At 40.6% G+C, this 14,087-nt stretch overlaps 1 protein-coding gene across 7 annotated transcripts in view; it reads left to right on the top strand.

Moving 5' to 3' along the window:
• The window catches only part of SCYL3 (SCY1 like pseudokinase 3), a 43,364-nt gene that overhangs the window by 28,264 nt on the left and 1,013 nt on the right, over positions 1-14,087 (top strand). For 6 of the 7 annotated variants that reach the window (XM_023207133.2, XM_023207136.2, XM_023207135.2 and 3 more), the window contains exons 9-13: positions 2,068-2,207; positions 3,794-3,978; positions 8,324-8,495; positions 12,215-12,376; positions 13,213-13,907. In XM_023207133.2, the coding sequence (XP_023062901.1) occupies positions 2,068-2,207; positions 3,794-3,978; positions 8,324-8,495; positions 12,215-12,376; positions 13,213-13,907 (1,354 nt within the window). The remainder of the gene's footprint in view (positions 1-2,067; positions 2,208-3,793; positions 3,979-8,323; positions 8,496-12,214; positions 12,377-13,212; positions 13,908-14,087) is intronic. The other variant, XM_023207137.2, reaches the window with a different exon arrangement.

The raw sequence follows: 14,087 nt of genomic DNA, 5'->3' as shown, positions 1-14,087 counted from the left end.
GTCCTGCTGAGGGAGAAATTCCAAGACAAGGACAGGTAGGAGGTACCCCTCCCATGTGGCAGTGAGGAGTGCTGACATTATTTGTAAATAGGGCACTTCAGGCATTGAAGCCATCAAAGAGGTGGAAGCAGGCTGCGAAACAGATTAATGTCCCTTTAGGTGGATCACTTTGTTCTCTATTGTGGGAAGGCTTAACTCATTTAAGATTTTGATTGGTTAGTAGACTGTGGTAGTCCAGGCAGTAAATATGAAGCCACACATAAGGGCATTAATGTCTACAATGAAGAAGACACTAAAATAAAGGTTTAAAAAGATAAAGCTGAGAAGCCTTAGTGATTATCACCAAATGAAATAGAGAATATTGGAGAAGAGGACCTAATATGCAGGGAAAATTATGACTTCAGTGTTGGATATGTTGGTTTGAAGTATCTGTTGGACTTTAGATAGAGATGTACATGGACAGTTGACCAGACAGGTCTGAAGCTTGAGAGAAGTCTTAAGCTGATGAGCTAGAGGGAAATATTAGGGTGTTAGCCTGTAGTTGGTGATATTTTCACAGAGAAAGTGGGTAGCATGAAGGACAGGGGACCCAAATTGTAATCCTAGGGCACCCAACCTTATAAGGGGCTGGTGGGAAGTGGTGGCTGGTGGGAAGGGGTGGCTGATGAATGGTTAGAGGAGACTCAGAGAGCCAGGAAGGCTATGATATTCCCAAAGGAGTAGGGAATTTCACAAAGGTAGGAGGAATCAACAGGACCTGTTCATTTAGCAGTTAGGAAGACACTGGTAACGTTATCTTAGCAAGAGCTGTTCCAGCAGTGAGAATGCATTGGGCTGATAAGTGAACAGAAGGTGAGAAAGACACTGGAGAAAAACTTGGAGAGAAAATATTATCACTGAAGAAGCAAATGGAGTCAAGGAAGCATTTTGTAAGGGTATAAGAGACCTGAGCATATTAATAGACGAGGGAAAGGGGCTAGCAGAAGAATGGAGGGAGTAGTTGAAGCTGCAGTCAAGTTGAGGAAGACTGTTAGTGTCTTCCCCTGGAAGAGAGGGGAATGCTGGGGCAGTGACTGGATGGGGTTGGCCTTAAGAGGAGGCCCTCGGAACCTTGATAACTGGAAGGGAGGTGGGAATGAGTATCAATGTAAACCTGTTTGCTGATAGTGGTGTAGGGGTTTGAATGTGATAATGCATGTGACCTGTTTCCTAATAAAGTAGGAGGCAAGGATATCTGCTAAGGGTGATTGTATAATGGAGTAATATTACCATTAATACCTAATATCTGTATTTTTTAACAAAGTGCTTTTATATATGTTGTTTTAATTTATGGGGATAGTGACAAAAGCCTATAATTTGTTAGTTATGGAAACTTTCTACATTGTTTAAATTTGAGAAAGTGTCTTTTATTATCTAGAAAGCCTGTCTTATTAGGGTAAAAAGGAGGGCACTTTGGAGGGGATAATTTGGTGGAAACATTTCCTGGTGTGAATTGGAGGTATGCTGACTAGCTGGCTTTGCCTCACACTTCCTGTTTTTGTTTGTTTGTTTGTTTGTTTGTTTGTTTTTTTGAGACAGAATCTCACTGTCACCCAGGCTGGAGTGCAGTGGTGTGATCTCAGCTCACTGCAACCTCTGCCTCCCAGCTTCAGGTGATTGAACCTCAGCCTCCCATGCGTAAGCCCCGAGTAGTTGGGATTACAGGCATCTGCCACCATGCCTGGCTAATTTTTGTACTTTATTAGTAGAGATGGGGTTTCACCATGTTGGCCAAGCTGGTCTCAAACTCCTGACCTCAAGTGATCTGCCCGCCTTGGCCGCCTAAGGTTCTGGGATTACAGGTGTGAGCCGCTGCACCCAGCCATGCATTTTTCTTAAGTACTTGGGGACCAATCTGTTCACCTTCTCTTAAGTACTTGGGGACCAATCTGTTCACCTTCTCTATCTCCATTTCAAAATGCATCACTTTGATAGAAGTGAGAGAGAAGCTGTGTGTAGGCTAAACTGTATAAGTAAGCTGATACAGTGTCATGACCAGTTTCCTGGGCTTTCCCTTTTTGTCCTCAGATTTCTGCTGGACAGAGTCAGCTGCTTGTCAGAGGAATTGATAGCTTCCAGGTTGGTGCCTCTTCTGCTTAATCAGTTGGTGTTTGCGGAGCCAGTGGCTGTTAAGAGTTTTCTTCCTCATCTGCTTGGCCCCAAAAAAGGTGAATGCTTTTTCAAAGTGTTGTTGCTAGTTAAGGAGTTTGGTAATTATTAGTCCATATTTGAGCAGGATGAGATTACTGTGTGTGGTGTAGTTAATGTTTGGTTCTAAAAACAGAGAACAGTTGTTGGCCCCTGATGTGATAACTTTAATTTTCAAAGCTGGGTACCACAGTCCACAGGATAAATGAAGCATCTTCCTAGAGAGTCCAGTTTACTATAATAAGTGTTACATCTGACTAGAATCTGAAATATACATCTGAAGTTTTAAGGTAAGGCATGCATCTTCAAAGAAGTTTTACATTTATCATGAATCATTTAGGCCTGTACCTCCTACCTTACCAAGACCAACCCATTTATTTTCTATTTTCAGTGAAAAGCACTGAGATCATTTTACTTCTTGGGACTTCAGGGGTTTTTTTTCCGAATGTGAAATGAGGTTATTGCTTTGGAATTTTACAATTTTATAGCACTATAGATGATAACACAACAGATTAGAGAATATAGTATTAATATAACACTAGAATTTTAAGTTACGTAGAATCCTGCTTTCAGAATTTATTTTCTTAAAGGGATCTCAGTCCAACAAAGCTTTGTTACAGTTTAGATTTCCTTATATCTCTACTTTGATATCATTCTCTTTAGCCACAAATTTTTCTTTATAGCTCTTACATCCTATTCCTCAGTAGGTCTTACATAGGGGTGTGCCTCTGATTCACCTATGTTGCTTTGTAAAAATTTGCCTCTTTGCTTGATCCATTGGTTCTAGAACAGAGCCAGGACATAGGTATACATATTTTTAAAAGTTCCCAAATAATTCTCAATGCATACCTGCCTGATAACCACTACCATAAATATTGGAAAAAGAGGACTATCCAGCATCAAAGTCCCACTGTAGCATTTAACACCTGGTTTTGCAAATACAACTACAACAATATCAGTATGTCACAAATCTAGTGTATGAAATTCCTCACTGATTAAACATAAATTTATAAAAAGTTACTCAGAATTCTATTAAAGTACCAGCTTTGTTTTATACTGAGTATGATCTCTAGTATTTCAAAAACTCTACAGATAAGTGTACTTAACATAATTAAGCGTTAAGTAATTTTGGGTCAAGAAAAGAACTTTCCTTTGGTTTAGAGCATTAGAATTTAGAAGAGTACTGGCTGACCAGGCATGGTGGCTCATGCCTGTAATCCCAGCACTTTGGGACACCAAGGCAGGTTAATCACTAGGTCAGCAGTTTGAGACCAGCCTGGCCAATATGGTGAAACCCCGTCTCTACTAAAAATACAAAAATTAGCCTGTGGTGGCGGGTGCCTGTAATTCCAGCTACTCAGGAGGCTGAGGCAGGAGAATTGCTTGAACCTGGGAGCGGGAGTTTGCAGAGAGCCGAGATTGCGCCCATGCACTCCAGCCTGGGTGACAGAGTGAGACTCCATCTCAAAAAAAAATAACATAAAATAAATTTAGAAGAGTACTTAGAATATGTGTACTTTTGGGCTCAGTGCATGAATTATGCTTAATACTCTTCACTGAAATGAAAATTTGCTTTTTCATCTGTAACCTTTGATTTTTCGGGTAGATCATGCGCAGGGAGAAACTCCTTGCTTGCTCTCACCAGCCCTCTTCCAGTCACGGGTGATCCCCGTGCTTCTCCAGTTGTTCGAAGTTCACGAAGAGCATGTACGGATGGTGCTGCTCTCTCACATCGAGGCCTACGTGGAGCACTTCACTCAGGAGCAGCTGAAGAAAGTCATCTTGCCACAGGTCAGAGGCCAAGTTTGCAGTGGGGTAGTCACAGAACCTGAGGAAAGAGTGCTCAAAGAAAGGAGGAGGTTTGGAAGTATTCAGATAATAGCTTACAAAGCCTTGAGGCAGCAGTCTGTGGAATACAAAGTGCTGAAATTAAAATTGCATTTCCATTCACACAGGCAAATCGATTAAACCGACATATTTGGTCTTAACCTGGGAAAAACTATAATTGTTTGCTAATTTCAGGAGGATAAATGAATAACAATAATATATGGAGTGCTTTGTGAACATAAAATATAATTATCCATAATTATTATAAAGTAATTAAATTAGAACAGAGAGGAACATGAGATGATTTGTATTAGTGGCTTTTAGCCTGTTACCAGCCACTAGGGAACTTTATTATGATTTGCCCACTGAAGTGTTTCGTTAGTGAAACTAATGAAAGGTTTGTATTAGTTTCTTAGGCTGCCATAACAAATTATCACAAACTGCATGGCTTAAAGTAATAGAAATTTATTCTTAGTTCTGGAGGCCAGAAGTCCTGCTTCCTCTGAAGGCTGTAGGATGTGAAAGGGACTCCTCCTTACAAGCTTCTCGTAGCTCCCAGCAATCCTTGATATTTCTTGGCTTCTGTCTGTATCATTCCAACCTCTGCCTCTGTTGTCACGTGGCCTTCTTACCTCCTTGTCTGTCTTTACATGGCCTTAGAAAGACATCAGTCATCGAATTTATGGCCTACCCTAACCCAGTATAAAGGTCACATTCTGCATGGACATGAATTTTGGAGGGACACTATTCAACCTCCTATGAGGTTTTAAAAAAATTGTTTTAAAAGACTACAATCACACGGTGTCTTTCAAATAATTTTCCTGTGAGATCGATTAACATTCTTTCTGCTTTCAAGGAGCTCGTAAGTGGGACATGTTTCAGTCATCTGTTGCCGTGTAACTACCCCAAAACTTAGTGCCTTAAAACAACAGTCATTTTATTCTCATGATTCTTTGGATTGACTGGACTCAGCTGAAGGTTCTGTTCCACATACCAGCTGAGGCTTCAGTCATCTGGGGCCCGACAAGGGTTGACACATCCAAAATGGCTCCTTGGTATCTTGGAAGGGGCGGCTGTGAGGCTGGGCCTTTCTCTCCATGAATTTTCGGGGAGCCTGGGGGCTTCTGTCCCCCAAAGTGACATTTTCACTTGTGAAGGGGTGGCCTGCCCCTCCACACCTGTGGGCATTTCTCATTAGGTGGAATGAGAGACTTGAGAAAAGAAACGAGACACAGAGACAGAGAGAAAGAAAAAGTGTGCCCAGGGGACTGGCGCGCTCAGCATACAGAGGATCCACTTCCCGGTCTCTGAGTTCCCTTAGTATTTATTGATAATTATCTTTACCATCTTAGAAAAAGGGAAGTGACAGGATAATAGGATCATGGTAGGGAGAAGTTTAGCAGTAAGACATATGAATAAAGATCTCTGTGACATAAGTTTAAGGAAAAGTGCTGTGTCTTGATAGGCATATGTAAACATCTCCATAAACCCTTTTATTGCATTAACAGCAGCTTTGCGCTAGCATGTCCCACCTTTCGCCCTAAGGCGGTTTTCTCCTTTCTCAGTAAACAGAACATACAATTGGTTTTACACCGTTTTACACCGAGATGTTCCATTGCCCAGGGACGAGCAGGAGACAGATGCTGTTCTCTATCTGAACCGCCAAGAGGCCTTCTTCCCTCTTACACTAGTCCTCCTCAGCACAGACCCTTCATGGGTGTCAGGCTGGGGGATCAGGTCTTTCCCTTCCCACGAGGCCATATTTCAGACTATCACATGGGGAGAAGCCTTGGACAATACCTAGCTTTCCTAGGCAGAGGTCCCTGCGACCTTTGGCAGTGTATGTGTCCCTGGGTACTTGAGATTAAGAGAAAGGTGATGACTTTTCACAAGCATACTGCCTTCAGGCACTTGTTTAACAAAGCACACCCTGCACAGCCCAAAATCCTTTAAACCTTGAGTCACCACAGCACATGTCTCTTGCAAGGACAAGGTTGGGGGTAGGGTCACAGATTAACAGCATCTCAAATACAGAACAAAATGGAGTCTCTTATGTCTGCTTCTTTCTACATAGACACAGTAACAGTCTGATCTTTCTTTCTTTTCCCCACACACATGATTTCTCTAGCAAGGTAGGTAGAGTTCTTAAATGGATGGCCAGTCTCAAGAAAAAAAGGGGGCAAAAGAAGCCTTCTTAAAAGTGTAGGTTGTGAACTGACAGTCTTTTTGCCTCATTCTCTCGGTTAGAGTTGCAAAAGTCAGCCCAGGCTCATTGTGGGATGGGTTTACTCAAGGGCATGAATACTGGAGGTGTGATTCACAGGGGGCTGACTTTAAATTACTATGTTGTAGTAACTACAACATAGCACTTTGTATTTACATCTGTAGCAGTAATTCTTACCCAGTATGTAGTTGCGTCTGGAAATTTAGAAGAGGAATGAAGCAGTCTTAACTCTGACATGGAGGTGTCATCATAGGTCTCAGAATTGGACTGAGGTCAGAGAGTAAATGTTGAGCATGTGGAAGGCAAGGAAAGCTCTCAGTACTTAGGAAACTGCTTCCCCTAAAGAAGAGTGGGCCAATTTGTGTGTGCTAGAAAGTTCACTTTGGTAGCAGTGTGGAAGAGAGAACACAGAAAGGGAGATAAGCTGTTAGAATAGTTTAGCTAAGAGATGACAAAGGCTAGGGAAAGTGTGACAGTGGATATAGGAGAGGGACACAGAAGGGGTAGTATGCAGTTTCTCATTAGATGGAAAAGGTGTTGAGGATGACCGATTTTTGGCTTGGGGGATTGTTTTATGATTATCATATTCAGTGGGTAGAACTCTAATATGTAAAAGAAACAAGCTTTAGTTTACATGTACAGAAAGTGCCTGATCTGTTGGCATTGGTCCTAATAATTATCTTTTGAGTCCTGTTTGAAACCTTTGATCTTACTATATAAATGAGGAAACTAGGCCAGAAAAATAAAAAGACCAATTGGTCATGTCACATCGAGAATTACTAGCAGAGCTAAGACCAAAACCAAAGATTCCTGATACCTTTCACACCCTGCTGCTTCCACTAGGCAGGCCAGTTACCCTGGCCTTGTGTCTGGCTGGTGCAGATGCTTTGAAGGTCATTTCCTTCCTTCTCTGCAGAGCAGTACTTGCCTGGTATCTGTATGTTACTGTCTTCTAAGGTGTTTTTGGTTGCAAGTAACTGAAACTCATTTTAAACCAGCTAAAGCAAAACAAACAAATTTAATAAATGTTAGACTACCTTAGATGGAAATCAAGTGCAGCTGGGGCTTACAGCCATACGTTTTTAATTCCTTTCTTCTCTCTGCATTTGACTTTTGACTCTCTGAAGACCAGCTTTCCTTGTTTTGGTGTGCACATGGCCAAACACGGTTGTCCCATAACTTCCAAGTTTTCTGTCCTCATTAAAAAAAAAAAAAAAAAAAAAATTCTAGAGATGGGGTGTGTGTTGCCCAAGCTAGAGTGTAGTGGCTATTCACAGGCATGATCCCACTACTGATCAGCCCAGGAGCTTTGACCTGCTCCATTTCCAACCTGGGCTGGTTCACCCCTCTTTAGGCAACCTGGTGGTCCCCAGCTCCTGGGAGATCACCATATTGATGCTGAATTTAGTGCAGGACACCCAAGGGGCGTAGCACACTACCGCCCAGAACTCCTGGGCTCAAGTGATCCACCTGCCTCAGCCTTCTCAGTAGCTGGGGCTACAGGCACGTGCCACTGCCTGGCATAGTGTCCTCATTTTAAGTAAACCTATATAAACTGAAAATATAAATTCTAGACAAGAGATCGTGATGGGCTCAGTTTGGGACAGGTGTTACATGCATCATTTACAAAGGAAGTTTTAAGGTCCTACCCTTGAAAAGAGCTGAAAAGAGGAGCATGGACAGGAACATAACTGTTAGTGCCCTAGACGAGTTCTGAGTGTGCTCTGCAAAACACTGCCAGTATGTGAACTGTTTATTACAGTTCTGTGATGTGAGTACAGATATGAAGACTTAACATTTAAAACCTTTTGTAACCATTTGACAGTATTTATGTCCCCAACATATGTCTTTTTAATTTTGTTTTGATTGTATTTTTTAAAAATGGTAAGTCTATGATGGATTGGGAGGGGAAGATACTGGTCTTTTACCACAGGTAGTTTGAGAGCCACTGACCTGGAACACATATCTAAGATAACTGTGGTTTATCTGAATAAGCACAATCTGTGCAGCCCAAATGCTCATTTATAGGGGAAGAAAGAGAGAGGTATTGTGGTTGTCAACCCTTATTACTTCATTTACTCCTAGGTTTTGCTGGGCCTGCGTGATACTAGCGATTCCATTGTGGCAATTACTCTGCATAGCCTAGCAGTGCTGGTCTCCCTACTTGGACCAGAGGTGGTTGTGGGAGGAGAACGAACCAAGATCTTCAAACGCACTGCCCCAAGTTTTACTAAAAATATTGACCTTTCTCTAGAAGGTAAGAATTATTAAAAAGTCTAGCTTTTTGTGTATTTTTTTTTTAGATTTTTAATATTATATAAGTAATGTAGGAGGGTCATATTCAGTCAAATGATATAAAGAAGTATAAATAAAAAGTTAATTTCCCTTTCTGAACTTCTGGGGGGGCTTTTCAGTGGAAATCCTTTCATTTTTTTTTAAGCTTGCAAAAAGACACAAATACATGTTTACACATGCATAGAGTTGTGTACCACATAAGGACGTTTTGGTCAATGAAGGACCTCGTAAATGACCGACTGTCTATACCACGGTGGTCTCATGACATTTTAATGGAGCTGAAAAATTGCTATTGGCAGTTGATGTTGTAGCTGTAGTGGAATGCATTACTCATGTGTTTGTGGTGATGCTGGTGTAAACAAACCTAGTGTGCTGCCAGTCATAAAAGTATAGTGCATACAGTTATGTGCAGTGCATGATACTTGGTAATGATAACAAATGACTATGTAACTGATTTATATATTTACTATACTTTTAATCGTTAGTGTATTCCTTCTGATTAAAAAAAAAAAAAAAAAAAGAGTTTAACTGTGAAACAGCCTCCAGGGGGTCCTTCAGGAGATATTCCAGAAGGCAGCATTTTTATCAGAGGACATGACAGCTGGGGAGGTCAAAGACAGTGAAATTGATGATCTTGACCCTGTGTAGGCCTAGGCTAATGTGTGTGATTGTGTCTTAGCTTTTAACAAAAAAGTTTCAAAGTAAAAATAAGTAAATAATTTTAAAAACAGAAAAAGCTTACAGAATAAGGATATAAAGAAAATATTTTGGTACAGTTGTACAATACGTTTTAAGCATAGTGTTATTACAAAAGAGTCAAACAGTTAAAAACATTAAAAAGTTTATAAAATTATAGTAAGCTAAGACTATTGAAGAAATTTTTTAAATAAACTTAGTGTAGCCTGGCCAGGCGTGGTGGCTCACACCTGTAATCCCAGCACTTTGGGAGGCTGAGGCGGGCAGATCATGAGGTCAGGAGATCAAGACCATCCTGGCTAACACGGTGAAACCCCGTCTCTACTAAAAATACAAAAACATTAGCCAGGCTTGGTGGTGGGTGCCGGTAGTCCCGGGAGGCTGAGACAGGAGAATGGCGTGAACCTGGGGGGCAGAGCTTGCAGTGAGCCAAGATCGTACCACTGCACTCCAGCCTGGGCAACAGAGCGAGACTCCGTCTCAAAAAAATTAATAAATAAAAATAAACTTAGTGCAGCCTAAGTGTAGTGTTTATAAAGCGTGTGATGGTGTAATGTCCTAGGCCTTCGTATTCATTCACTGGTAACTCAGCAACTTCTTGTCCTACAAATGCCATTCATAGTAAATACCCTATATAGGTATACCATGTATCATTATATTTTTATTGTACCTTTTCTATGTTTAGATACACAAATAATTACCACTGTGTTACAATTACCTGCAGTACTCAGTACAGTAACATGCTGTATCAGTTTATAGCCTAGCTGTTAGTAGGCTATACCATCTATGATGTTTGTACAAGGACAAAATCGCCTAAGATGCATTTCTCAGTACATATCCCCATTGTTAAGTGACACAAGACTCTGCAGGATTTTTGTTTAAATGGTAAGAAAATGCCATGCACAAATCTGTAACTTGTTTAATTTGTTTTCATGTAACAACATATCAGGGACCTGTCTCCCAATACATAGAAGTCTAACTTACTCTTTGAAAGCTACCTAATATTTCATTGAACATAATTCATTCAGTGATTTCTTTATTCATGGATACTGCATCCATTTCTGGATTTGTAATCACTATAAACAGTGCTGCAATGAATATCTTTATACATGTATCTTTCCAGTTGGTCCCCCATATTTGCAGGTTTGCATCTGCAGATTCAACCAACTGTGGATCAAAAATACTCAGAAAAGAAACAAACAAAAAAAGGTATTATAAGTAACCCAGAAATGATTTAAAGTATTATGGGATGATATGCATAGGTTATATTTAAATACTACATCATTTTCTTTAGGAGACTTAAGCATCTGCAGACACTGAATGTCAGAAATAAACTTGCTGGGCCAAAGGATATATTTTAAATTTAGTACATACTGTCAGCTTACAAAAAGGTTGCATCGCAGGCCGGGCGCGGTGGCTCAAGCCTGTAATCCCAGCACTTAGGGAGGCCGAGACGGGCGGATCACGATGTCAGGAGATCGAGACCATCCTGGCTAACACGGTGAAACCCCGTCTCTACTAAAAATACAAAAAAAAACTAGCCGGGCGAGGTGGCGGGCGCCTGTAGTCCCAGCTACTCGGGAGGCTGAGGCAGGAGAATGGCGTAAACCCGGGAGGCGGAGCTTGCAGTGAGCTGAGATCCGGCCACTGCACTCCAGCCCGGGGGGAGAGAGAGAGACCCCGTCTCAAAAAAAAAAAAAAAAAAAAAGGTTGCATCAATTCTTATTAACACTAGATGTTTAAGTTTCTTGTGACTTTTCTTGGCCTATGGGGTAAAAAGCTGTTGACTTTTAGATACTTCAGGAAGTCCTTATTTCTGGTATGTTCCCAGTGGATGTTACCTGGGAGGCAGCAGTAATTTCTGGTCTTACAAGAATTTTTTATCAACGTCATTGCTCCTTTGTATAGCCTTCAATAAGACAATGACCTTGTTATGTAATTCTGGATCTCTAACCCAGTTCTCATTGATAGTTGGTAACATGGAGACACTTAATAGAAAAGAAAGAGTTATCAGATAGGCTTTTCTCTAATTTTGATGCTAAAAGAATTTTTAAAGCAACATTGGCTTCCTGAAGTTTTGAAGAGCGTTCACCTCTTCCTTGGTGCTAATGAAACCAGTGTCGTGGCTGCAAAGAGCTTGTAAAGGGTGATGTAGAGTCTGTGGTCTCATTTTCAGCTATGAGAGGGAAATAGGAAATTAAGTCTGCCTGAAAGAGGTGGAGAACATGGTTCAGAGAAGACGACATCGGGTAAGACATTAGATAGGACTTCAAGGAGGACAGTGGCACAAATAAGAGTGAAGGGCTTGTAGAGGCCTGGCCTTAGAGGGCTGGGGTGAGGAGGGGAGATGTGCTGCTGAAGAGAGCTGGGGACCTAATTGTAAGAATTTACCCCAGGCCATTCCCCACATCCTTTTTTTTTTTTAACCAAAATTTTATTGAATCATTTTGACCAATGCCCATTTTTATTATGAACTTTCTGGTAAACTGTTAAGGACATTTCTTGAAACTTTCCCCAGTTGGTGTTAAATATCCATAGCTTAAATTTATTATTTTAACTACTACTAAGTATATAGTTTTGTGGTATTCAGTACATTCATATTCTTGTGCTTTTACTCTTCAACTTTTATTCTTAAAAGGAAAGTAAGTAGAATCAGTCGGTTTTAAATCGCCACCAACATGTTTTAAAGGGCTGTAATTTAACTAGGTGTCCCAAAGGTTATATCTATATAATGCTTGGATCCTTTCTATTCATCACCACCACATGGAGTGGACACAGCCTGTTCTTAAATACCTCTAGGGACAGGCAGTCCATTCCATAATGGGTGTATGTCTTCAAATGTTTGAAGATGTTCTCTCCTGCATTTTATCCTTTATCTGTGTTAAAATATACCCATTTCACTTAACTTATGCCCACCAACCATGTGATAGATCAAGAAGCAATTTACTGTCCCTTTCATGTTTTGGAGTTTTTATTTACCTTCAGATTCTTCTATGCGTGTCGTCTGCAGCAAGCACAGTCAGATCTCGCCAGTCTTGGAGAACCCTTTCTCTAGCATATTCCCTAAATGTTTCTTTTCTGGCAGCATGCCCATCAACAGCAAGAAGCACATACAGCGAGATTACTACAATACTCTTTTACAGACAGGTAGAAATATTAAATTTATATAGCTTTTCCATTGCTTGGATGAATGTTTTCCTGAGACTAATAAGCTTAAGGGTGTTTTGGGAGTTTTGAGACTGATTTATTTGTAATTATATAGTCAGCTTTGGTCTCATCTTGTTTCTCCAGACTATTGGATATATACTTACCTCTTCTTTGTAATTGGTAAGAAAAGCAGGTTGACATTACTTGAATTCTTTTTTGCACTGATACTTTAAGACTTCTGATGCCTTAGCGTGGCATCTTCCAAACTGTACCAAGAATGATAGTTTTGAAAGACGTTAATGGGCGGGTTGTGAAAAAGAGTTCTGTGGTTAAATGAGTTTGGGGAAATGAGAGCAAAGTCATTAACACATTGCACAGGATCTCTCAGTGCCTTAAGTACTACACTTAGGGAAATCTGCTTAAAGTGAGGATAATAAGTTGAGTTAGGCAAACTTATTTGAGCGTGCAAGACTTTTTCAGGCATATGTAATTCACATCCCAAGGATAACACTGCCTGGCTTAGAGCATTTCTATATTTATGTATAGATAATTATGTCAGTATACTATGTTTAGATATTTAATAAGGATTGAATGTGCTAGGTATTACTTACATGCTTCCACTGAGTTAATAATATAAGTATTATATAATTATTTGGATAACATGTTACATCGTTGATCTTGAGTAATGTTCTGCTGGGATCTCTTTTGCTTGGTATGCATGGATATTTCCAAGTAATTAGATCTATACTACTTACACTTCCTTAATGCTATCCTTCCCCTAAATGTAGTTCTTACCCTTAACCAGTATTTTATGAGAATAATTCTTTTCCCTACAGGCGATCCATTTTCTCAGCCTATTAAATTTCCCATAAATGGACTCTCGGATGTAAAAAATACTTTGGAGGACAGTGAAAACTTCCCATCAAGTTCTAAAAAGTCTGAGGAGTGGCCTGACTGGAGTGAGCCTGAGGAGCCTGAAAATCAAACTGTCAACATACAGATTTGGCCTAGAGAACCATGTGATGCTGTCAAGTCCCAGTGCACTACCTTGGATATGGAGGAGTCGTCTTGGGATGACTGCGAGCCCAGCAACTTAGATACTAAAGTAAACCCAGGAGGTGGAATCACTGCTACAAAATCTGTTACCTCAGGGGAGCAGAAGCCCATTCCTGCTTTGCTTCCACTCACTGAAGAGTCTATGCCTTGGAAATCAAGCCTACCCCAAAAGACTAGTCTTGTACAAAGCGGGGATGACCCAGACCAAATCAAGCCGCCAAAAGTGTCATCACAAGAAAGGCCCCTTAAGGTTCCATCAGAACTTGGTTTAGGAGAGGAATTTACCATTCAAGTAAAAAAGAAGCCAGTAAAAGATCCTGAGATGGATTGGTTTGCTGATATGATCCCAGAAATTAAGCCTTCTGCTGCTTTTCTTATATTACCTGAACTGAGGACAGAAATGGTCCCTAAAAAGGATGAAGTCTCCTCAGTGATGCAGTTTTCCTCAAAATTTGCTGCAGCAGAAATTACTGAGGTGAGTACTTTTTATGGAGTAAACTGTGCTACTAGCTGTAGGATTTCCCTCATAGGTCCTAGTTGCAGTATCCCATTTATAACAAGCAACGTGCTATTTTCCCAATCATCAAGTCAAGCACAAAATTAACAAAATCAGTTTCTGTCATTGATATCTTTCCTTCCCCAGAAAAATGTAGCA

The sequence above is a fragment of the Piliocolobus tephrosceles genome, chromosome 1 (genome assembly GCF_002776525.5).
Source record: "Piliocolobus tephrosceles isolate RC106 chromosome 1, ASM277652v3, whole genome shotgun sequence".
NCBI classification, from domain to species: Eukaryota; Metazoa; Chordata; class Mammalia; order Primates; family Cercopithecidae; genus Piliocolobus; species Piliocolobus tephrosceles.
The sequence above is the reverse complement of the archived record's forward strand: the minus strand, read 5'-3'. Positions and strand labels throughout refer to the sequence as shown.